Source organism: Arvicanthis niloticus, chromosome 26 (assembly GCF_011762505.2).
Source record: "Arvicanthis niloticus isolate mArvNil1 chromosome 26, mArvNil1.pat.X, whole genome shotgun sequence".
In the NCBI taxonomy this organism is placed as follows: Eukaryota; Metazoa; Chordata; class Mammalia; order Rodentia; family Muridae; genus Arvicanthis; species Arvicanthis niloticus.
The window spans coordinates 37,177,275-37,201,799 of NC_133434.1; the positions used below are offsets into that span (position 1 = coordinate 37,177,275).

The 24,525-nt window shown below is 40.2% G+C and overlaps 2 protein-coding genes across 5 annotated transcripts in view; one reads left to right on the plus strand and one right to left on the minus strand.

Annotated features, from left to right (window-relative positions):
* Megf11 (multiple EGF like domains 11) overlaps positions 1 to 4,731 on the plus strand; it is a 335,104-nt gene extending 330,373 nt beyond the window's left edge. For all 4 annotated transcript variants that reach the window (XM_076925760.1, XM_076925763.1, XM_076925761.1 and 1 more), the window contains one exon: positions 4,659 to 4,731. In XM_076925760.1, coding sequence (XP_076781875.1) covers positions 4,659 to 4,693 — 35 coding nt within the window. In that variant the 3' untranslated portion in view covers positions 4,694 to 4,731. The remainder of the gene's footprint in view (positions 1 to 4,658) is intronic.
* On the minus strand, positions 1,894 to 24,525 carry Rab11a (RAB11A, member RAS oncogene family). The gene is made up of 5 exons (XM_076925772.1): positions 24,341 to 24,525; positions 15,268 to 15,463; positions 13,496 to 13,689; positions 12,434 to 12,514; positions 1,894 to 3,595 (listed from the first exon to the last, which is right to left on the minus strand). The coding sequence occupies exons 1-5, from the start codon at positions 24,378 to 24,380 to the stop codon at positions 3,456 to 3,458; spliced, it is 651 nt and encodes a 216-aa protein (XP_076781887.1). The 5' UTR covers positions 24,381 to 24,525; the 3' UTR covers positions 1,894 to 3,455.

Consider the following 24,525-nt stretch of genomic DNA (forward strand, 5'->3'; position numbering starts at 1 on the left):
CATCACTTCAAAGGATACGAAGTAAGAGATAAAATGGACAAGAGCTGGGACTATAACCTTTTCTAAGCAGCCAACTGCTGTGTTAGACCCATTAGTTCAATTTTCTAACTCATGTATAAATATAATTCAGCACATTTTCTTTCCTTCCCCGTGTGTGTGTGTGTGTGTGTGTGTGTTTAGACAGGGTTTCTCTGTGTAGCCCTGGCTGTCCTGGAACTCACTCTGTAGACCAGGCTGGCACTGAATGCAGAGATCTGCCTGCCTCTGCCTCTGCCTCTGAGGACTGTGATTAAAGATGTGCTCCAATACCTGCCTGGGATACATTGTTCTTTCAAACTCTCTCCTCCAATTTTCAGGAAAACAGATACTGCTGATTAACGTGATCTCACAGCTAAGGTTCTCTAGCATGCTGTGTTATTTTATTGCCACCTATAATATAGAAGAACAAAACTATTCTTTAATATTATTAGACTGGCAATTCTTGTATTGGTGATGTATTCAACCAGGAGGAAGCTCAGGTTGCTTTCTCTCTGGCATCCTGTTAGGATGTCCTTTCTGATACTTCGATAGCTCCTCAAAGTACGTGGAAGTGGCTCCTTTCATAGGCTTTGTCTGTTTGTCCTTTTCTGCACAATAAAAGCCAAATTTATTTTGGTCTGTTTCATTTTAAGATAAGTGTTTCTTTGTATGACTCCAGGTGTCTACGGCTTGGTATACAGCCCAGGTGGGCCTTGAACTTAGAGTGATATCCTGTCTTTGCCTCCTGGGTGCTGCCATAAAGGGCATGACTGGCAGTTTTGAATTTTCTTCAGGATTATGAGCCACTTTCTCCAGTTAATTTTTTAATTACCCAACCTTTTCTGCTTCTCATATTGGCCAAAAATGTCCAAGTGGTATACCTTTTATTCTTTATAATAGATTAAAGGGATTAATTATCACAGCAGCTCAGACCACTGATTCTTTATAATAGATTAAAGGGATTAATTATCACAGCAGACTGAGAGCATTTGGATTTTATAAACACTAAAGTCAGAAATGACAAAAATTAAAATTAAATTCATTTTCCTAACAATCAAAGCACTAAGACTAGCTCAGATACATGATTCAAACTCCAGAATTTGAAGGATCTATGGCAGAGAACACACTGGCCAAAACCCCTGCTTACAATTCTAATTTAGCATACTCGGTGGAATAGCCAAAGATGACTTTTCCTGACATAGCGACAACTACGGAAAAGGCACGGCATTTCTGAATGACAGAGACCGGGATGAGGCTAACTGGCTTTTCAGGAGAATGTAACAGGTTTAAGAAGAACACCTAAAGTTAAAACTAATGAAAAGTAGAGTCAAGCACCAAAGTTGCCATGAGCCTAAAATTGTCCGAGTAAATAAAATTGCAATGCCTCTTACTTGGGACAGTGTGTCTCCTGAGATCTAACTCAACATGAAGACTCTCGTTGACATGCAAACAAAGTCACTTTCTAATTCCTAATGTTGCCTGGAGGTCTCCCAAAATCCACCATGTGCAAGTAGCATTTAAATCTATTCTTGGTTTAAAAAAACCAAAAAACCAAAAAAACTACTTCTAGTCATTTGCATTCACTGCATAACTTCCTTTTTCTTAGTTTTATTTTATAAATCGACTATAAATTTTAATAAAGATGGAAGCTTTTCCTGTGTCTAGTGACACTGTTAGAAAAGTACAGACTGTGTCACCACCATCTTTAGAAATATTTCTCCCAAGAGTACAAGAGAACTGCAGATCTAAGATCTACCTGAACTGACTGTTGCCCCCAATCAAGTTTACTCAGCAATTCTTCTCACTCATCAGAAGCAAGTTTTTCATGGCTACATCCAAAGCATTTAGAAGAAAAATGTATCTGACAACACTGGGAACAGTCCCCCTATAACTGTTTTATTAGGATGAGAATATACTCCAAATCAATAGCTTAAAAAAAAAAAAAAGTCAAAATACAGAGCATGCATAAAATACAAAGTAGCAATTTATAAATAGACAGTATCTTTATAACCAATACACTAAAATAACAAACAACTACAAAAGAAAAACAAAATGACTGACTATAGCAATGCCTTCTGTGCTCCCCACACATCATGAGCACTGCAAAGACAGAAGATTTAATCATGAAACACAGTCATCTATGCAAGCCCACACAGTTTTTGCAGGTATCCCACCATCCTTAATAATGTCTTTGTAGTTAACTTTCAGAAAACTTCAGAGTAAGTGCTTAATATTATCCACAAGGAGGTAAAACTAAGTATTAGTGTGTACATTTCTGAATGAGAAACTAGTTGCTCCATTGATTTCAATTATGTAGTGGAAAAATCTATTTCAGGACCCTACAATGCCTAAGTACATTCTACTTAAATTCAAGGTACTGTTTCATTTTACATACTAAAAGAACACATGCCTTTAAGTGGTACCACTTGAGCATAAATTAACTTCTCACTGTATTCTTTAGACATACTAAAACCAAAGGATTAATTGAACTATATTCCATTATACACTGCAGAACTCAAATATAAGCATTGTTAAAATAATTACCCATGCTGGTTGGTGAATATGGTGATAAAATTAGGCTGCATGTCACTTACTAGACAGGTTTAAAAACAAAATTAACACTTCAAAATGTGATATTACCAGCATTAAGCTAGTTATTGCACGAGCAATAAAAATACCACACAATCTACTGCTAGGAAACGAGACTGGCTAAGCCACGCTGGCTGCCGATCACTGCATCAGAGACACCTCAGACAGAAGTCCACTAGCCTACCAGGCAGCAGGGTAACTTTGATCACATAACCATGCCCTGTGCAAACCGTAACAGTCCTTTGTGTTTATTCTTTTCCAGAAAAAAAAAAATCCCCATCATCTTTGATACTTACAAAAACTAAAGAAAAAAATTTACAATATAGACCTATTAAGGCATTTTAGAAACTGACTTTCACAATGGAAAATCTTCAAGCTCTCAAAATGCGGTTATGTTTACAGGGCAATCCTTAGATCTGTCAAAATATATACTGTATTGAGAAGAGTCTCTTACAAGCTGCTCTGTGGCAAAACAATAGCTTATTTCTAAGGTTGTCTTAGATTTGATCAGGACCAATAGGTCTGAACTTCAAGTGATTGAGTTCTATTCTGTCCTACAGTGACAGGCTTCCATGATGAAGAGTAAACAATAACTGAAGACTTTAAACATTCAGTTTATTAAACTAAGGCTAGAGAAGTCATAGCATGAAAAAAAAAAAAAAAACTGCAGTCATTCAGGACAAAGTTGAGGATTTTATAAAGCCAAATCAAAAGACTTAAGACATGGGAAGATTCTTAAGTGCACGGAAGTAATAAAACACAGAAAGTGACCACAAGAATTACAAATATATTTAAATCTCAGACCTGGGAAATGGACTATACACAGCCTGCTAGGGGAGAGAGACGCCTTAGATGTTCTGACAGCACTGCACCTTTGGCTTGTTTTCAGTGGTGGGTGGAACATGAATAGGAACCACATTGTTGCTTGGAGACATGTCATTTTCACGTCTGTCTGACATTTGCTTCTGAGAAACAATGCGGTATATCTCTGAATGACAAAAGAAACAGAAACAGTGTGTGTAAACCCATGAAGACTGTGTAAAGGAGACAGGAGATATACAGAGCAGAAACATACATATTTACATTTTATTTTTAGGCTAAGCATGGTAGCGCACATCTGTGATCCCAACACTTGGGAGGTGGAGGCAGGAGAATAAGGAGTTTAGGACCAATCTCAGCTACACTGCAAGTTTAAAAGACAGCCTGGGCTACTGGAGACTTTGTCTCAAAAAGTAAGGTTTTATTTTCAAATAGCCATTAACTAGAGTCAAAGCATTATTTTTAACAATTTGTGTTATAGTAAGGAGAGTAACAAGGTTTCGCCATTTCAGAGGGAAACTTCACCCATTAATTAAACTGCATTAAACACTGCCATATTTAGGGGCATAGATCTGAATTAAATCCTTAAAATATATACTCAGTCCTCCACAAGAGTCCACACAAACTGACACTGGAACAAATCTACACTATCAGATGTACCTAGATGTTTTCTAGGTTCTGTAAGGAAGAATGCAACTTCTAAAACATATTAAAATCCGAAAAGCACCAGAAGAGAACGGGCTCTCTGTTTACCACTGTCCACCTCTGGGGTTAAGGTTAAATTATATTTAGTTATTCAAGCGATAGTCTTAACATATGCCTCACTACTTTACTTTCATGACATGTATCGAGATTTATCTTGTAGTCCTCCACTACACATTAATCTTTTAAAGACTAAAACTATTTGCTTTATTTGTTGCTTTATTCCCACAGAATTGATGCTTGAGGAACTAAATCCAATTAAACATCATAACATTAAACATTAAACATTAAGTCCAATTAAACACCACTGATTGTCTCCCAGTATCTACAGTAAATTCACTGAAAGTGGCCTTGAACTGCACTACCTAATCAAACAACAATCCACTTCTCAAGCACAGAGAACACAGGCCTCCATCTTGCCTTCCCAGTGTTCCTTCTTAAGCAATATCATCAAAAAGTAGGGAAGCTCTACAAAGGGACAATCAAGTATAACCAGCCTTCTAATAAAGACACAATGTACTCCTATGCAGGTCCCGTGTGTCCCCGACAAAACAACTCCTGGTGAGTTTGCTCAAGCAGAAATAAGACAAATGCAGACTCAGGTAAGTATACATTTCTAACTCTGCTACCTAATACAACAGCTAACTATTTAATAAAGATTAAATCCACGGCTAGGCATAGAGGCAGGCAGATCTCTGTAAGCTCAAAGACACCCTGGTCTACACAGTAAGTACTAGGCCAGTCAGGGCTATATAGTGAGACCTTATCATGAAAAATATCAAAAGGCAACTCCATAAAAGATTTATTAATTTTAAGAAATAATAGAATTTCTTTCTAATAAATAAATCTAGTAAGAACATTAGAAATACACACATACTTAATTTTTAGACCTACAGTGTGACTATGTAGGAACATGTGTGTTCGTATAAGATAAAATGTTAAAATTACAATGTAAAAAAAAAAAAAAAAACATAAAAAGTTACATGGTCAAAACGTTCTAAAAAAAAGCTGGACACAGTGGTACATGCCTTTAATTCCAGCACTCAGTTGCAGGTTGGAGAATGCAGAGGCAGGCAGCAGATCTCTGAGTTTGAAGCCATCCTAGTCAGGGTTTTAGGACAGCCAAGGCTATGCAGAGAGACCCTGTCTCACCCCACCACCACCAAAAAAGGTCTAAAACACATCAACCAACTATAATGTATCAACATTATCAAACATTATCTGAATCCTAGTTTAAACTGTTGATTTTAAAAAAGTCATATCTCTTTGATATTATTTAGATAACAGATGGCAATAAGAAATTACTATAAATTTCTTAGTGGCTATGTTGTTATAAATTTAAGTTCCAATTTTTTAGGTATATATTCTGAAATATTCATAAATGAAATGACTTACCTGAGATTTATTTCAAAGTAATAAAAAAAGGTAATAGGTCAGGAACAGACATTGATGGTTGTTACTAAAATAGGCTAGTATGAACTATTCTATTTTAGGTGATCGGGAAGCCACACAACAAGGGATGAATCAGTTTCTTAGTACTGAGGAGATGACACAGCAATTAGGAATACTTACTGCTCTTATAGAACCTGGGTTTGGTTCCCAAGAAGCCACATTATGGCTTACTGTGACTGTAGGTCACAGATTCGATGCCTTCTGGCCTCCATGAGACCGTGAGCACTAGGCATGTTATGTGGTATACACACATCCATAAATGAAAGCACTCATACACATAAATCAAAAGTAATTTTAATAAATTTTAAAAAATTCCCCTAAAGTAGAGCAAGAGTAACTTAATAAGTGGGGCTGGAGACATGGCTCAGTGCTTAAGAGGCCCTGCTAATCTTCCAGAGGGTCTGAGTTCAATTACCAGCAGATGGCTCACAACGGGTCCTAAGTCCAGCTCTAGAGGCATCTGACTCCCTCTTCTGACCTCTTCCATCACCACACACATGAAGCACACATTTGCGCACACGCACACACATGTTAATAGATAAACTAACAAAACACTCATTTGTCTGAGGAGGTTGGTAGAGGTTCAAAGGTGAAGCAGCATCAGCAGAGAAAGAATACAATACAGACAAGCTATTGATTAAAATGTAAAGACAAGAACACAAAGGATATGGTGTTGCCAGATCTTCCATTAGAGGGAGGATAGGGATGGCCAGTGAGATGCTCAGTGGGTAAAGGCACCTTTCCCCAGTCCTGACAACTTGAGCATAATCCCCAGAAGCTACCTGGTAAAAGGAGCCTTGCCCACCTCCTGCACGTTGACTTTTATCTTCATTCTCACACTGTGGCACTCAATGAGCACCGCCACTACAGAAGATAAATATTTAAAAATTTGTCTTAAAAAAGCCAGATGCGGTGGTATACAACTTTCATCTCAGCACTTGAGATGCAGAGGTAGGAGGATCTCTATGGGTTTGAGACCAACCTGGTCTACAGAGCAAGTTCTAGACAGCTAGAGCCACACAGTAATACACTATCTCAAAGAGAAGACAGGGATGAGGGGTGAAAGAGGACAGGAGGGAGGGAGGGAAAAGTAAATAGGAAAGAATGGGATGGGAATGCGTCCAGGGCAGAGGAGAAGAGTTCTCTGACTGAGGCTCGTGACTCGGGCCTAAGGATGATCACCAGCCTGTGGTTAAACTGTACATCCACTCTTTACGTTGTCCATTAATGCCTAACTGAAAAGAAAACATTAAACATGGGATCCCTGTTAAGTTTTAACTTCTTTACAAGTTGTTCTAAAGACTAAGTCAGGAAAACAAACCCAAAACACCAGAAACTCCTCTATAAATTACAAATGCATACAACACTGAAAGAGAGACAAAGGGAGGCATCTCCGAGGAAAGAGAGGTAAATAATTAAAGAGAGCTCATCACAAAGTGAGACACTTGAGCAGTGTTTGTGTAACAGTCTACAGGTGCTGCATTCTTCTAGAAATGGTGCCGCTGCCGTGCTTTCTCCTGTCACCAAAAATGTATCCACTTTTGAAAAACACCAACAAGGCAATAAACAAATGAATTAGAAAAATATTTTTTCACTTCTAAATAGTTCCAAAGAGCGCCACAATTAATGTACTCAGTCTCCTGTGTGTGTCATTTTCTTTGATTAAAAAAAATGAGCATGAACCATTCAGCAGGAGTCTGATGATAAAGGGTTACTTTAGCATGGGGGAGGGGCAGTCATGCGCTAAGTCAAAGGCAGGTTCCTCATTTCACTCTCAAGGGCCTGTTCTCCTTTAGAACCAAATGAATGTGGTCAGTTAATTGCCATGCAGTCCCTTTTCCAGATGCCCAAAGGTTGGGAACAATTAGAAGAAAGCAATCCTGCTTTATTAATTCTTCTATCAGAATCTCTTACAGGAGATCCAGGCATGAAGTAAAACACGAATATATTAGAGTTCAACATGAAGCAAAGCTGCCTGAAAAGACACGAAGTCTGCTTTTCTACTCCACCTGAACCGAGGACTGGCTGGCAAAAGAATTCTAAGGAGATTGCACACAAGTGTTCCAAATTAAAGAACAAGAAGGGTTATAATCCATCAGTTGCATGAGTGCTGGAGAGACAGCTCAGGTGTTAAGACCACTAGTTGCTCTGGCAGAGAATACTGTTCTGTTCCAAGCACCCACAAGGCAGCTCAAGTCACCTGTAACTGCAGTTCCAGAGGATCTGACACCCTCTTCAGATCTCCTCAGGCATGTGGTACACATACATACACTCAAGTATGCATACACAAAATAAAATGAATTTTAAAAAATCTTTAGTTCCCCCAAAGTCTTTAAAACCCAGGAGCCTGGGTAGTCCCTTGCCAGCTTCTACAGAAGCTTCTTATTTATTAAGGTTTTAAACTCCCTGTTCATTGTGTACATTTCTTGAAGGTCAAAAAAGATTCCCATTTGAGATAGTCCTACATTTTCTCCTGCAAGTGAGAACCAAGCTACTATTACCCCTAATGTAAAAAAGACTCAGTACTTGGCTGGCAAGACAATTCAGTGAGTAAAAGTGACCCACGTTTCCTACCTGGGGCCCATATGGTAGAAGTTAAGAACTGCCTCCTGTATTTGTCCTCTGACCTCCACTCTTGTTCCCACATACATATACACATACATGCACAAAGGGATAAACTAAAATGTAATATTAAAAAATCTAACAATGTCAATATTCTCAAGAAGTTAATACCTGGCAACTTTAGCCCCTCCATTTTTATTTATTTTGAGACAGGGTCTTGTTAATATGGTCCAGGCTGACCTCACACACATACAGCCTCCCAAGTACTGGGGTTACAGATGTACCACCAAATCGGCTTCAGCTTTGTTTTAAAGAGCCAGTATGTTAATTAAAATTACTTTATCCATAGAATTAAGAGTTTAGTCTTCAATTCAGAAATTTGCCTTGAATTTACTAATCAAATGGAAAAATCTGGCTAAAGCACCTGAACTGAAGTTCAAAGTTAGAACTACCAGTGAGACAAACACATTATCATGAGCCTCTTACATGATGAGCTGAACCACCTTTATGGTGTTCAAGCCACAAGCTGTACACCTACATTTAATCATAAAGAAACACTGAATAAACTCAATCTGAGAAATGACAACTGGCCTGTAACTCTCAAAAAAATACTAAGGTTGATAAAGGAAGGAAAATTAAAGGAATTATTGTCAAGCAGTGACAAGACAGATGAATAGCACATATAATATGATCCCAGACTTTTTTTTTATTAATTGGAACAACTGGCAAAATCTAAGTAAGGTTTGTAGCTAAAGACTAATGTGCTATTATCATACTATTGATTTAAATCATTGTGTTATGGTTATAAAAGAGAAAGTACTTGTTTCTAGTAAATATCCAACAACAACAAAAAAGACTCAGGGATGAGGGTAGTGTGCACAGCACTTACTTGCACATAGTGGTGTGTGTGTGTGTGTGTGTGTGTGTGTGTCTTCATAAGGGAGAGGTAAATGAAAAGGAAAAAGACTAATACTTAAGGAAATAGGGTAAAGGAACTCACAAATTCTTGATACTATTACTGTAATATTTAATCAACTCTGAAATTGCCAAAATATAAAGTTAAAATGAAAAGAGGGTATGGAAAACAGTGATTAAGGACATCTCTTAGGGATGAAACTCAGCTGGGACAAATGCTTGCCTGACATGCTCAAGACAGGGTTGGATTCCTAAGTTTGTCCCTCTCCCACCCAATCTCCTGGTGAACTTGAGGTGGAAAAAGCAAAGCTGCACTGAAAGGCAGGACTGAAGCGACCCATCAGCCCACCTTGGCACTAGTGAACTACTTCTAAAAGCACCATCAGATAAATCAGATGTAAACAGCGTATGGATCTACTGCAAAACATTTCCAATAATTTTACATCTTGGCTCAGTGGATGACCTGAGTACTTACCCCATGACCCACATGATAAAAGGCACTGTCCTTTGGCTACCACACTATGAATACTATGACCCCATACCTTATATAAATGAATAAATAAAATGTGATTTAAAAAAAAATTAAAAATTAGGCCAGGTGTAGTAGCACATGCTTTTCTTCTCAGCACTTCCAAAGCAGAGGCAGGTGGATAGCTAAATGTTCAAGTCTGGCCTGGCCTGGCCTACACAGTGGGAAACAAAAACAAAGTAGGACTTGTAAGCATACTGTATATTCAATAAAATATTGCAAGCTTAAAACTATCTGCAGCGAGATCACTCAGAACAGATGTTTTTTAAAAAGCTGCCGATGCCATAAACTGTCTTATCACCCTCCAGCTCTAGTTGACTACTCTTCAGATAACAAAACAATTCTATGCTGACAATGATGGGGCATGCCTTTAATCTGATCGTTACAGAGGCAGAGGCAGGTAGTTCCAAGCCAGCCTGGTCTACAGAGCAAGTCGCAGGACAGCCAGGAATACACAGAGAAACCGTGTCTCAAAACAAAACTAAGCTAAACTGTACTGGCTGGTTTTGTGTGTCAATTTAACACAAGCTAGGATAATCAGAGGAAGAGCCTCTATGAGATCCATCTGTAAGGCATTTTCTCAATTAGTGATCAATGGGGAAGGCTCAGACCATTGTGGGTGGAGCCGTCCTGGGCTGGTGGTCCTGGGTTCTATAAGAAGGCAAGTGTGAAGCGAGCCAGCAAGCAGAAGCCCTCTATGTTCTAACCCTAAATGCTTGCCCTGACTTCCTCCAATCATGGAATATGATCCTGAAGTGTAAGCTAAATAAAACTTTCTTCCCCAACTTGATTTTTGGTTGCAATGTTATACTACAGCAATAGAAACCCCAACTAAGACACAAATCAAACCAACCAAAAATAATTTGTTCTAAGAAAACACATGCAAATCACCAATATTTACATTATTTTTAAAAGTTGTTTTTTTCCACATATTTTAACATGTTGTTTTTCCTTAATTGCTACTTAAGTACTGACTTATCAAATGTTTTCAATGTACCAGGAAAAGCTAAGCTCTTGACAGACATTAACTTATAATTTTTTGGGAACTACAAAAGTATCAATGACAGTTCATTTTTTTTCCCTGTGGAATAAAGATAAAACAAACAAACAAACAAAACAACAACAAAAACCCCTAGCGAGAAATAACAAATTAAATCATGCCATATCAAATCATACTCCAGAAATTTAAAAGTACAAGCTCTCTCATAAAGAAAATAGTAACTAACCAAAATGTATCAGAAACTTTTATTATTTTAAATTATGTGTGTACCTATATGTGCTTCTTCTCACATGTATGTGGAGGCCAGAAGAGGGTGTCAGATGCACTGGAGCTGCAGTTACTGGTGGTTATAAGCAGCCTGGCATGAGTGCTAGGAACCACACTCTGGCCCTCTGGATATAGTCTCCCAACTGCTGAGCCACTTCTCCAACCCAACACATATCCATTTTTTTTTTCATTTTTTGATTTTATTTATTTTATATATATGGTGAGTAAGCTACAGTTGTCTTCAGACACCCCAGAAGAGGTCTTGAGAATGGCATTGGATCCCATTACAGATGGTTGTGAGCCACCATGTGGTTGCTGGGAATTGAACTCAGGACCTCTGGAAGAGCAGTCAGTGCTCTCGACTGCTGAGCCGTCTCTCCAACCCCCATATATCCAAATTTTACAGATGAAAAAAATTAAAGGCTTTGAAGGAGTAAGTAACTTGCTCAAGATTATAGCTCCAAAAATACATGGAGGAATCAGGCTTTCTACTCCATGATCTAAATTTCTAGGCTTATTACACATACTTAAAAAAACAATAAAAGAATACTTTTTAAAAGTTAAAATTCTGGTGATCTCTTAATACAAGCACTACATACAGCATTAAAACATGTTTCATTACAATAGGAAACTAAACAATTCTGTATATCAATTCATCAGAACACCACATAAGATTCTACTGTGTTGATTGGATTCTAATTCATAAGTTCTTAAAAGTAACATATAATTTAGGTGTATTGAAAAACAATCTATGAGAATACTTCCTAATAGATTAAATGTACTGATGATTTGGTTATTCTAATAAAGCCAAAGTAAACAAGAGCCTGAAGAAAGAAGCTGACCTGGTTACTCACATTCCAAAATAGCATGCACTTTGCCCCCTTCCATGTGCTCATGTAAACCTTCCCATATGCAGGCTGGGCTGACCGTGTTTACAAGGAACACACTCCTGTTATCTCAGAAGATGTATCCAGGCTTTCTTTTTTCACTTCAATTTCTTGATGTAAATTCCCTAGGTTTTTCTAATTTCTTTTTTAAGATTTTTGTGTATGCATGTGTGTCTGTCACATGTGTACAGGTACCAGCATCAGGATCTCCTGAAGCTGGAGTTACGGGCAGTTGTGAGCCACCCCACATGGGGCTGGGAACACAACTCAGGTGCTTGAGAAGAGTTGAAAGTACCCTTAATCGCAAAGCCACCTCTCCAGCCAATTTTTTTTTCTAACTTCAAACAGCATTTATAGCTTTCTACAGTAAGGATCTCAGTATTTACCTTATAAAAATACATTTTAAAAAGAGAAGAACACACCTAAGAACATATAGCTCTGTCCCTCTGAAGAACAGACTACATGACCTGAACACAGAAAATGAACAAAATCAAAGAATTAATTTTTCCCCAGATGAATTCACATGACTGAAGTGCGATGTGCAAGAGTTGTAACTGAATACACACCAAGTGACTCACGCTGCAGCTGCCCTCTGATGACAGTCATTTAAGATGGCCTAACAGTTTCCTAATTCATTTAACTCACTTCCTAAAACTCCAGTTCCCACTGGTGTAACCAAAAAACAGGTCTCACCTGTTAGAATTGTCTGAAAAGCAGCTTCAACATTTGTAGAATCTAGAGCAGATGTCTCAATGAATGACAAACCATTCTTCTCTGTGAAGAGAAACAAAATTTTCAGTCTGGTCAATTTTGATTGCTGTTTTAATAGTGCTGGTGATTGGTGATCCAGGCCTCACCACTGCTAGGCAACCCCTCCACCACAGACCTACCTCCCCAACTCTCCACAAGGTGTTTTTTGGTGGTTTTTGGTTTTTCAAGACAGGATTTCTTTGTGTAGCCTTGGCTGTCCTAGAACTCCTTTGTAGCCCAGCCTGGCCTAGAACTCAGATCTCCCTGCCTCTGTCTCCAGAGAGCTGGGATGAAAGGCATGCACTACCACTGCCCATCTTTCTCCAAGTCTTAAAACAGAAGATGTGATAAGCTCACAATCACAAAAGGGAAGATAAAAGACTACAACCTAACTCAGTGTGGCCAGAATTTCAAGACCAGCCTGGGCAACATGAGAAAGTATATCAAAATACCAAACAAAAAACCCTAAATGGTACCAACTTCTGGTGTAATATAAAAACACTATTTTACTTCAGTAAGTTAAAAGTAACGGTAAGAAATCTGTTACTGTCTAAGTACTTCTGCATATAAATACCACCAATAACAATGAATCAAACTATTCAAAATTTAGTAAACTTATCAAACATCCTACTGTTTCCACCCCTAACCGTCCTCCCTAGCAACTACATAGCTAGAAACATATTCACTTAGAATTCTATTTGAAAAATTTAAAAGTTAGAGGAAAATACTCACAATATTTTCACTAATACAACATCATGACTTCCTAGCTGATGCAGTGCTACTTTCTTCTGGTAGCTTCCCCTACCAGAAGGGCAGCTAGAAATAAGCAGATCCTATGTGAAGTGCAAAGTCCTCAGCTTCTAAGCAGGTGCATCTTTGTCAGTCTTCGACATTCCTTGACAATACTACTTTTCAGACTCACATAGAACATTGTTAAAGAGAAGTGCAATGTTCAAACAGAGAAATGCAGAAGCACTGCAATACTGTGGACTTCATAATACTGACCTGCAAAAGCTCTTGCTTCATCTGTAGGAACTGCCCTGAGATGACGTAAATCGCTCTTATTGCCCACAAGCATGATAACAATGTTACTATCAGCATGATCTCTCAGTTCTTTCAGCCATCGCTCTACATTTTCATATGTGAGATGCTTAGCAATGTCATAAACCAATAAGGCACCTACTGCCCCACGATAGTATCTGCAAACAGAAACATATGTAACAATCAGAAGACAATCACAAAGTAGAAGTGAACACCAGAAAGAACAGAAAATGTGATGGTATAGGGCTGGGGAGATGGGTCAGTGGGTAAAGCACTTGCTATCCAGAATGAAGATCTGCTTGAATGTTAAAAATCCCCACAACCCATGTAAAAGCTGTCATGGTAGCACTCAGTAATCCTGGTCCTCCTACTGTGATATGGGGGAGTTAAGTTGGGGGAAGGGGGCTGAGACAGGAGAATCCCAGAAGTCCTCAGGCCAGGTATCCTGGCATAAACAGCATTGAACAACAAATACTGCCTATTTCAAACAAGGTAGAGGGTGAGGACCAACATCCAAGGTTGTCCTCTGACCTCTAACCACACAGCAATAATACATACACATACGCACGAACAGACACACCCTCTACGTTCTCTCATATACTCATCCATAGGAACACACACAAATAGATTTTTTAAAATAATAATACAAGCTTGTAAATAAAGTTCTGAAAATTCTTAATATCACATGAGGGTTGGTGACACATTAACTGTCCTGGGTGCTGGAGGTCTGCGGCCTGCCTGGGCTACATAATGAATACCATGCTACAAAGTGAGACCAAGTCTCAACACACACACACACACACACACACACACACACACACACACACACAGATATGATAGACAGAAAACATCCCTTATATGAGGTTTTATACCTAGTTATCCACAGGCCAAAAATATTAAATGGAAAATTCCAGAAATAAATAATTCATAAGCTTTAAATTGCCCCCATTTTAAGTACCGTGCTGAAACTCCTCAGTGCTCCCCTTCATCCAGGTCAGCACATGACTCATTCTTTTGTCCAATATACCCACACTATATAAACTACCTGCCTGCTGAAGTCACTTTGTAGCCCTCCCATTAGTTATGGTCTTTTCTGTGTTCAAGTAACCCTTAGTTTATTTGATAATGGCCCCCAAAAGCAATTAGGGCATGACAAAGAAAAAAAGGGTCTATTAAGAAAAAAGATACGCTGGGTAGTGGTGGCGCATGCCTTTAATCCCAGCACTTGGGAGGCAGAGGCAGGCAGATTTCTGAGTTCGAGGCCAGCCTGGTCTACAGAGTGAGTCCAGGACAACCAAGGCTATACAGAGAAACCCTGTCTCGAAAAACCAAAAGAAAGAAAGAAAAAAGATACAGGATGCTGGAAAGATGGCTCAGCAGTTAAGAGTGCTTGCTGCTGTTGTAGAGGACCCCAGTTTGTTTTCTAGCACCCACACGACGGTGGTTCACAACCATCTGTAACTATACTTTCAATGAATCTGATACAATCTTCTTACCTCCATGTATACTAAGCATGAACATGGTATACATACACATATGCAGGCAAAACATGAATAAAAATAAAATGAATTTTAAAAAGAAACATATAGGGTTCAGTACAATCTGTGGTTGCAGGCACTGAAGGAAGGTCTTGGAACATCTTGCAAGGTTAAGGAGAACTAATGTCCCTTCCCAATACCTAAAGTCAGCAATTCACTTATACCAACCTATTCCAGAACTGAAAACCATGAACTTACGCAGACGTTATGGCCCTGTACCGCTCCTGCCCTGCTGTGTCCCATATCTGTGCCTTTATGGTTTTCCCATCAACCTGGATGCTTCTCGTTGCAAACTCTACTCCAATGGTGCTCTTGCTTTCCAGATTAAACTCATTCCGAGTAAATCGAGACAGGAGGTTACTCTTTCCAACACCAGAATCTCCAATAAGGACAACTAAAAAGACAAAAAAATAAAATACTATAAGCTGGGTGAAGGCAAGCACAGTTAGAATACTAACATGCTTTTAATAAGAGGATGTTTGGCTTCAAAATAAATACAACCAAAGATTTTTAAAGAGTCAGACACATAGTACTGAATAGTTTACATCCATCACCAATCAATTAAAACCAATCACTTACTCTTAATCCATTTCTGTCTGCATAATGACTTTCACGCATCATCTACTTAGCCCAGATCAAATATAGTACCCTGTCTATAAGAAACATCCCCTTTTTTTTCCCTGTTTAGGAACTCACACCCAGTGCCCTCCTCACAGTAAGTTAGCAAGCACTTGACAAACGGAGCTGTATCCCCCAGCCCTTAAAAATGCAATTTTAATCATAGGACACTGTAGCCACCGATGCAGACACCAATCGCCTTTTCCTTATACCAACCTCACTACCTTAGCGGGCTGGAAAGCATTCTGAAAAGAAAATGACAACCTGTGAGTTTCACGTGTTAGACACCAAACAAGAGATGTCAGTGCATAGAGCAGGAAAGTGTGTGTTCTACTACCGTCATTAAAGACTGGGTGTGATAGAGACCTGGAACACACTTAAAACATGAGGCTTACAGGCCTTGCTGCTCTGCTCATAGAAACTATAATCACCTTTAACAGTTACAGTTCACAGACTGGCAGAGAGCACGGGTGCCCCACCTCACTACAGACAAACATGAGCCCTAGAAAGTTAGCCATTCTGACACACTGAGTCAAAGCCAAAGCAAGGAGGGCAAGTATTTTCACTTAGGACTTAAAAAAAAAATTCAAAACAAATTTTGATTATACTTACGTCCTGTGATTTTTATAGAGGCAGTTTATTTACAAGTGACTTCTCACCTCAAGTGTTACTATACTTTGAAACTCTTCAAACAGAGCTGGTAAGAGACTTAGCAAGTAAAGGAACTTGCCACCAAACTTGAGGATTAGAGTGTTCCATCTCCAGGACCCACACAGTGTGAGAGACTACTCCAAAAGTTGCCCTGATCTCCACTTGTGCACAGACCTCAGTTGAGGTTTAGTCTGTTGCTACGTATTGTAATAGTAAATACTGGCCCTGGTTGCCCTCAGGGATGAGGTGTAGACCCAAGTGATACTATGTAACCTTGCTTGCCCCCAAGTTATCCCTGATTGGTGAATAAAGATGTGTATAGCTTATAGTTGGGTAGAAGAGAGATAGATAGGCAGAGTTTGGGTTCCAAGGCCTGGGGTCTGAGGAGAGACCACTAGGAGGGGGACCATGCCACGGGATAGGTGAGTCAGGAAAACACGGCCATGAGGGCTGACCAAGTTAAATGAGTTAAGAGCTGCCCAGATGGAACATGGCAAGTTATAACTTGCAGTTATTGACAGGGAAGTAGATTTTAATAGCATAGAGGGCAGGCATCTGCCCAGCTCTAGTGCATTAAAGGCTTATTATAACAAATATAAAAGTTTTGTGTCTTTTATCTGGAATTAAATGATCTAAGGCGGGGTAGAACCCCCCAGCTGAGATTAAATACATACTACTACAAGTGAATGAATGTAATCTTCTATGTTTACGAACATGAGTATGTGTGCTATGTGTATGGGCTAGAAGAAAGGAGAGCTGGAGTTACAGACAGTAGTGAACAGTCAAATATAAGTGCTGGAAACTGAACTGGGTCTTCTATAAGAGCAGGCAGTTCTTAACCACTAAGTCACCTCTCCAGTACCAATAAATGTAATTAAGAAAAGTTTTTAAAAGGGAGGGAGACTTCATGGGCTAGAGAGATGGCTCAATGGTTATGAACACTGGCTGTTCCAGAGGACCCAGGTTTAGGTCCTTGTACCCAGAGGTAGCTTACAATACTTCAGCTCCAGACAACAATTTGTAATTCAGTTCCAGAATCTGATGACCTTTTCTGGCCTCTGTCTGTACTGCACACAAGAAGGTAACAGACATAACTAGACCAAAGCAACCACACTTAGGCCTGGTGTCCTTCTTTTACAAGTGTACTTCATGGTGCACTGGATTTAGAAGGCAGAGGTTGGCAGATCTTTGTGAGTTCAAAGCCAACCTGGTCTACACAGAGTTCTAGACCAGTAAGAGCTACAAAGTGAGACCCAGTATCAAAACAAAACAAACAAAAAAAGAAACAAAGCCAGCCAGTGGCATGCACGTTTAATCCCAGCACTTGGAAGGCAAAGGCAGGTGGATCTCTGAGTTTGAGGCCAGGAGTAAGTTCCAAGACAGGTAGGGCTACACAGAGAAACACTGTCTTTCAGGGAGAGGAGAGAGTGGTGGTGGGGGCTGGGTAAGACAGGAAAATGAAAAATGAGTTGTTTGTTTTAAGAGAAGGTCTCAATCTGGAACCCAGGTTGGTCTAGAACTCACAAAACTTTACCTCAGCTTCCAGAATGCTAAGATTATAGGTGTGTACCATTATGCCCAACTTCAGACAAGCTGGGTTAAAATGTAAATTTAAAGATCAAAATGAGGTTGGAGGTTTACAGAATCTGAGCCAGACAACATTTTTCCCTGCATAATTTTTTTTTTTTTTGGTATTTATTTACACTGTATTTATTTCTACTAAATAAATGATGTTTTTACTAAATAAATAAGTGATGTTTTTTAACTAGCTAATTGGTTTAGGCATCAGACTAGAAAATCAACACACAAGGTTAAGGCCACAGACTAATAATAAGCCATGTTTTACTCAAAAGACTGGGATTTGATGATGCATGTAGAAATGAGGCTGACTGCATTTGAGCCAAAGGAAAAAGAGAGTGCACCTTTCTTGTCACAGAAGTACACACAGCTAGCCCTACAACAACCATGCATTATCAAATGCATATCTTTCTGGCTTCCTTTATCAGCTGATTCAGCAAGAAATCCCAGCACAGTGACTCCATGTAACAAAGAAGATAATTCTGTCTTTGTAGTCAATCAGAGGGTTCCCTAGGCAACAGATACAAAATGCCTTCACTGGATACCAGGGAAATGATGTCAAGGTCATGAAAACAGAAACAATGTACTTTCAATTTATAGAATGATTAGTAGGCCGGTCTCCAAACTCCACTACTGTAGATATGAAGTTGAATCCCAGCAACATTAATAGAGCCTCTTTATTAATAAGATACACTCACTGTGGTTTCTTAGTATAAGAGGCTAAATGGTCAGATCATAAATCCTAGGTGAGCCAGGCAGTGGTGGCGCACGCTTTTAATCCCAGCACTTGGGAGGCAGAGGCAGGCAGATTTCTGAGTTCGAGGCCAGCCTGGTCTACAGAGTGAGTTCCAGGACAGCCAGGGCTACACAGAGAAACCCTGTCTGGGGGGCGGGGGGGGGGGGGGGGGGGGCGGGAATCCTAGGTGAGAAGAGGGCGACAGTCCCAGCCAAGAACCTAGTCTGGGCTTCAGTCAAAACTTCCTATACCTTTCCTGAATAGCAGTCCTCAGTCACTCCAAGAATATAGAAACTTAGGCCTGAAAGATGGTCCACTGGTAGAGGCAATACTGCCACAACTAAAGACCTGAGTTCAATCCCGTGGACCCACACAGTAGAAGGGAGAAAATCAATTCCTTTAGTTGTCTTAGACTTCTATGCATAAACGCCATGGCATGAGCCCATTCCCTGCCCCCCCCCCCCCAAAAAAAAACAAACCCTTAAATAAGTAAATGTGATTTTGGGAGGAAGGAGACTAGATAATCTGAAGAGGAAATTTCCTTTAAGTCATTTCTGGTCACACACTAGCATCAACACGCACTGGAGGTAAGAACTAGTACAGAAGGAGAAACCAAAGATTAGAATGCGTCTAATTAATTCACAGACACTCCGATTCCAAATAGTAATTCAGAAACCACTCACAATTTAAAGTCAAAAAGCAAGCATAAGCATGGCACCTGGGTAACACCATTTTTTGGTGGGGAACACCTTCAAAGAGCAGTGTACACCTCCCACAGACACTCCAGCACTAAGTCATGCTCTGTTTTGTTTCAAAATATTAACTATTCTTATATTTTGGGGGGGTTTTATTTTACTTTATGTGTGTGACTGTTTTGTCTACATGCAAATATGTATATTACATTCATGCCTGTCATGTCACCTGGAACTGAGGTTAAGAATGGTTGTGGGTGCTTGGAATTGAAACCAGGTTCTCTCTGCAAGAGTAACAAGTGCTCTTAATTGCTGAGCCATCTGTGCAGCTCCCTGGCTGTGTCTTGACCTCTACTTAACTAATGACTAAATTTACCATCTCATCAATGTCAAATCTTTATACCATACTAAGAACCTGTGCCACGCCCCCATGTAACCAACTAATTATTTTATTACTTAAAAAATAGCAATAGTTTGTAAACAATCCAGAATTCGCAAATGATTTAACAGTATAAAATAGCTATATCAACTAGTTACTGACAAGATCTCCAAAGACTAGCAACTTGTCAAAGGAAAAAGATACCTTAAATGACTCGAGATTCCAGTTTTGTAAGGATGAAAAGATATTGAATGTGACATGATAAGGAGAGCTATTTCTTTTTTCTAACCAAAGCAAGAAGTGATCAATGGCTGGATAGATGAATGGAATTATCTAACAAACAAGAAAGAACTCATTTGTCATTGGTGATGATTCTTTAAAAAAAAAAAAAAAAACCAAAACTTAATAGACCTTTGTGGACTCAAAACTAACAATTTCAAGGCAAAATACCTTCATTAAGATGACATTTAATTGCGCGCGTACACACACACACACACACACACACACACACACACACACACACGGCACTGGGGAGCTAGTAAAGACCTAAGGCTAATGCTAAGCACATGATTTATCACTGAGTTGTTATTTACCACCAGCCCCTTAGTTTTTAAAAATGTGGGATACTATGTATTCATATCCAACAATTAAAGAAATCAATTTCTGGGCAAGCAAGATGGCTCAGCAGATAAAGGCACTTGCTGCCAAACCTGATGGTAGAGAAGACAGACTTCTGACCTCCACACACTCACCAAAGCATACACCACCAACATTCCAACAGTCACACTGATAAGTAAATAAATACATGCAAAGAGAATTTAAAGGAAGTCTCAGTAAATTTTTATACATCCACTACTAATATCCTAGGCTGAATGGATATAACAATACCTATTGACTGGATGGCAATATGATTCCTAAATATAATGCCCCCCAAACTTAGATAGCCTCGTCTACTGAAGCTCAACCTAATACTTAATATTAAATATTTTTACATATATGCTTTATTTACTATACATACCACAAATATCAAACTGTTAAATACTGTAAAAGCAGAGTATGTGTGTGTTTGTGCATATACACATTTATTTATATTTAATTTAGTTTCTATCTCTAACCACATTTAAGTATTTTTGCTACTGTTTTTGTTGTTTGTTTCTGAAACACAGTCTCATTCTGTAGCCCAGGCTGACCTCAAAATCATGGCTATCCACTTGCCTCGGCCTCCCCAGGACTGTAACCACAGGCACAGGCCACCATGCTCAGCCTACATTTAGTTTTACACTTCTCTAGTAAGCTCATTTTCTGGACTAAAATTTAACTTCTCACCTCACCTACAGAATATTAGCTTTAAAATTTGCCAACTGAGGTCACTATTGTCACGCTGGTTTTCCAAAGCCTGGAAGCTTTTTCTTCTCAAACACATTCACAGCCCAGCCTCACCACCTCTTTAAAGTGAAATGCATCAAAAGCTGAAGTCTAGACAAGTTCTTCCAGACTCATCGGAGTCTCAGTTGTAAAAGAAAGCTACCAAGCTTCAACTTCAAGACGGTGCTGCCCACGGTCAGCTGAGGACTCATGACACCTGGACTCAATGAGAAGCCAAAGAAAAGCCAGCAAAGGTAACCTGTGCGCCCAGCTGTGTCAAGCACGTGCGACTTTGACTGTCCTGGTCCCCAGCTACCTCACTTGTGCCCCACACCTTAACCACAGTGGTATACACACAAGATTGACGGGTTCTAAACAGCCATGCTTCAGTAAAAATTAATCTTCAAGAACACATCACTCAGCATTGTCCTCGTCTGCCCACACTGCATTCCCAGTCAGACCAGTCCACTCCACGGTAACAAACACACTTCATGTTCAATAGGAACCCGGCTCCTTAACCTTAAGTGTGCTAGGTTGGTCTTCCCCAAAGTAGAGATGCTACGCTTCATCTTAGTGAATAAATCTCTGAAGAATGAAATCATTTTAGAATAATTGTATAAGTAAAAAATTGGCTAAGTAATCAGTGTCGAAATAAAAAAAATCAAGTGACTCATATCCTGCAGCAGTTTCTAAAAAGTGGAAACTCTTCTCAGCAGAATTCTCAAACAGCCCGTCTCACACAGCAGAGTATACAAAAAATAAAACCAGGACCCACATAGATACAAAATAATTGAGAACGTTCTTAGTTCTGTGCTTCTATATTAAAATTTACATGTTCTTTAATTTAAAAAGATTTATTGTTTGGTGAGGTGGCTTGGTGAGGAAAGATGCTTGCTGCCAAGCCTGATGACCTGAGTTGGATCCCTGAGACTGTCGGGGTGGAAGAAAAGAACTGACTCCTAAAAGTTGTTCTCTTACCCTCACATGTGCACATAAGCACACACAAATCAATAAATACAATTTTTAAAAATGTTAAAAGTCCGACAAGAACTATAACTTCATTTATAACCATTTATTGAGTCCTCACAAGAGCTAAATTTTACAATCTCACTCCCCAAAAAGTATCACAGTATTTCCTTTACTGAGGAAACTGAGGTTCAAAAAAGTTGAGCAGAGGAAATAGTATAATTATATGATAATCTCAAAAAGTATAAAATACTTTTTAAAAAGTTAACTTTTCCAAGGTCACAAGGCAAAGAAACATAAAATCCCCGTGTTTTTTCATTGATCAAAGGATGGTCTAATCTAAAAGTTAAACTTTAATTCCTTCAGCCAATTTATCTAGGATAAATTAACATTCTTAGAAAAAATAAACAGCTTTCTATAACCAACCTTCACATTCCAAGCCAATTAAGAGAAATGACTTCAAAAAGTAGTGGCATTACAAAGTACTTAAAAATAAACCTCCCTGACTGACTAAACCTTAGGATTTAGGTAATTTCACATAATCTCAGATGCCTTCAATAAACATCCCAGGTCTCCTATTTGGTTTAATTTTGATTTTTTTTTTTTTTTAAAGACAGGGACTCACTATGTAGCCTTGGCTATCCTGGAACTTACTCTGTAAACCAGGCTGGACTGGAACTGCCTCCCTCTTCCTCCCAAATGCTGGGATTTTAAAAGCCTTGTACCACCACAGCCTGCTTTCCTGGTTGTATTTTTAAAGTTTGGTGCCTTCTCATCTATACATTTCTTTCCAATATGGTAGTAAGGGTAGACACTGGAGGTACTTACCCTATAATAGAATATTCGGAGGAGTAACTAATGATAAAGGTGTACCAGCAGCTAATATGCCAAGACTTGTAAAGTATTTGGAAATGTTTCCTGCTTCTCCACTTAGTCAATCATTCTTAGCACCCAATGGCAAAGCCAGGAACACTCACCATGCTTAACACTCTCGAAACTCCACCCTCCACAGGAAAGCTTTAATAGCAAGGGCTTCTTCCTCTCTGGTAATGATCTTTGTTCAACAAATTACTGATGGCCGCCCTTCTAATTCAGGAGCAGAGCAAGACAACGAAAGTGAGGGCGAATTCATGAACAAAAAGCGTTCACTGTACTCTCTTTTCCCCGAGAACTGTATCCTTTCACTTTGGCTTCTTCGCAGACTCAACCAATCAGCAAGTCTCTATTTACATCCTTCCATGTTCTGTTCGCCGGCTCCACATCACCCCCCCCCCCAATAAATTCCTGATTTGCCTAAAAGAGAGCACGCTAGCACTAGAACCCTCTCCCACCGTTTGGGAAAGTATGTGACCAACCAGGGTTCTTCTCTTCCTGTTGGATCTTCCCAGTATTGCGGCAGGAAGCCACCAGTCCACAGTGATAAGCTAGCTAGTATTTGTGCAGCGCACAACCTTTCCTGTTCAGGAACTGGGCCTTCAGGTCTGGCAGGGATAACAGCCACCACCCATCCGCAGCCCCTTCTCGAAAGCCAAGTAAAGGCGTTATCCCGGTCTGGTTGTAGCTGGGCAAGGACAAGAGAAGGAAAGGGGTAAAAAAAAAAATAGTAAACGAACGCGAGGTGGGAAGTCATCTGCCTGCCTAGACACTGCGACAAGTGCACGAACGCCAGGAGTGATGGACAGCCCCTCTTGCCCTCCCTTTCCCTCCCTCCCACCAGCCAGGTCGCACCGGAGCGCCAAAATTACGTGAAGAGGAGACACACAGAGTTGCCCGTCTGTGGGGAAGGGAGGGGACAGTCCGCCGGTACTGACCTCGAGGTCTGCGGAGATGGGGGTGGGGGCCCTAGGACGGGAGGATCTGGCCGAAGCCCAGGAAAGGCTCCAGGAAAGGAGGAAAGGGAAGAAGGGAAGGGAAACAAACAGAAAAAAAAAAAAAAAAAAAAAAAAAAAAACCAAAAACCCATAGAGACAGTCGGTGTCCCAACATGGGTGCTCAGCCGAGGCAGGGGCCGACATGTCAGAGGGGGATGTGAGACCAGCAGCAGCAGACACCCAAGAGGAGGGGCTCGAGACGCCCAGGGAAGGAACTGCACGGCCGTGAGGGACGCAGCCATCGGGGAGGACACGCAGCGAGGGGCGCGGGAACCCGGACGAGCGGCGGGACCCCCGTCGGGCCGGCAGGAAGGAAGCGCCCAGGCGGACTCCGTCCAGGGCAGGGCTGGCCTTGAGCGGGTCCCCCGGGAGTGTCTCGGGCGCCAAACGGGCTCCCGGTGGCCCACTGCCTCACCTTTAAAGAGGTAGTCGTACTCGTCGTCGCGGGTGCCCATGGCGCGGCCGAGGAGCTGAGGGGCGGGAGCGGCGGTGGCGACGACGGCGGGACCAGGGGGCGTCGCTGCAGGGGTAACCCGAGCGTGGAGCTTCAGCTGCCGGACTCGGTGAAGAGCCCCGCCCTGCCTGCGTCACTTCCGGAAG

Coding starts and splice junctions, on each gene's coding strand:
- Rab11a (XM_076925772.1), bottom strand. CDS start 24,380: ATGGGCACCCGCGACGACGAGTACGACTACCTCTTTAAAG. Junction 15,464..24,340: donor GTACGACTACCTCTTTAAAG/GTGAGGCAGTGG, acceptor TTGTCTTTTTAG/TTGTCCTTATTGGAGATTCT. Junction 13,690..15,267: donor TACAGGGCCATAACGTCTGC/GTAAGTTCATGG, acceptor TTCTGTTTGCAG/ATACTATCGTGGGGCAGTAG.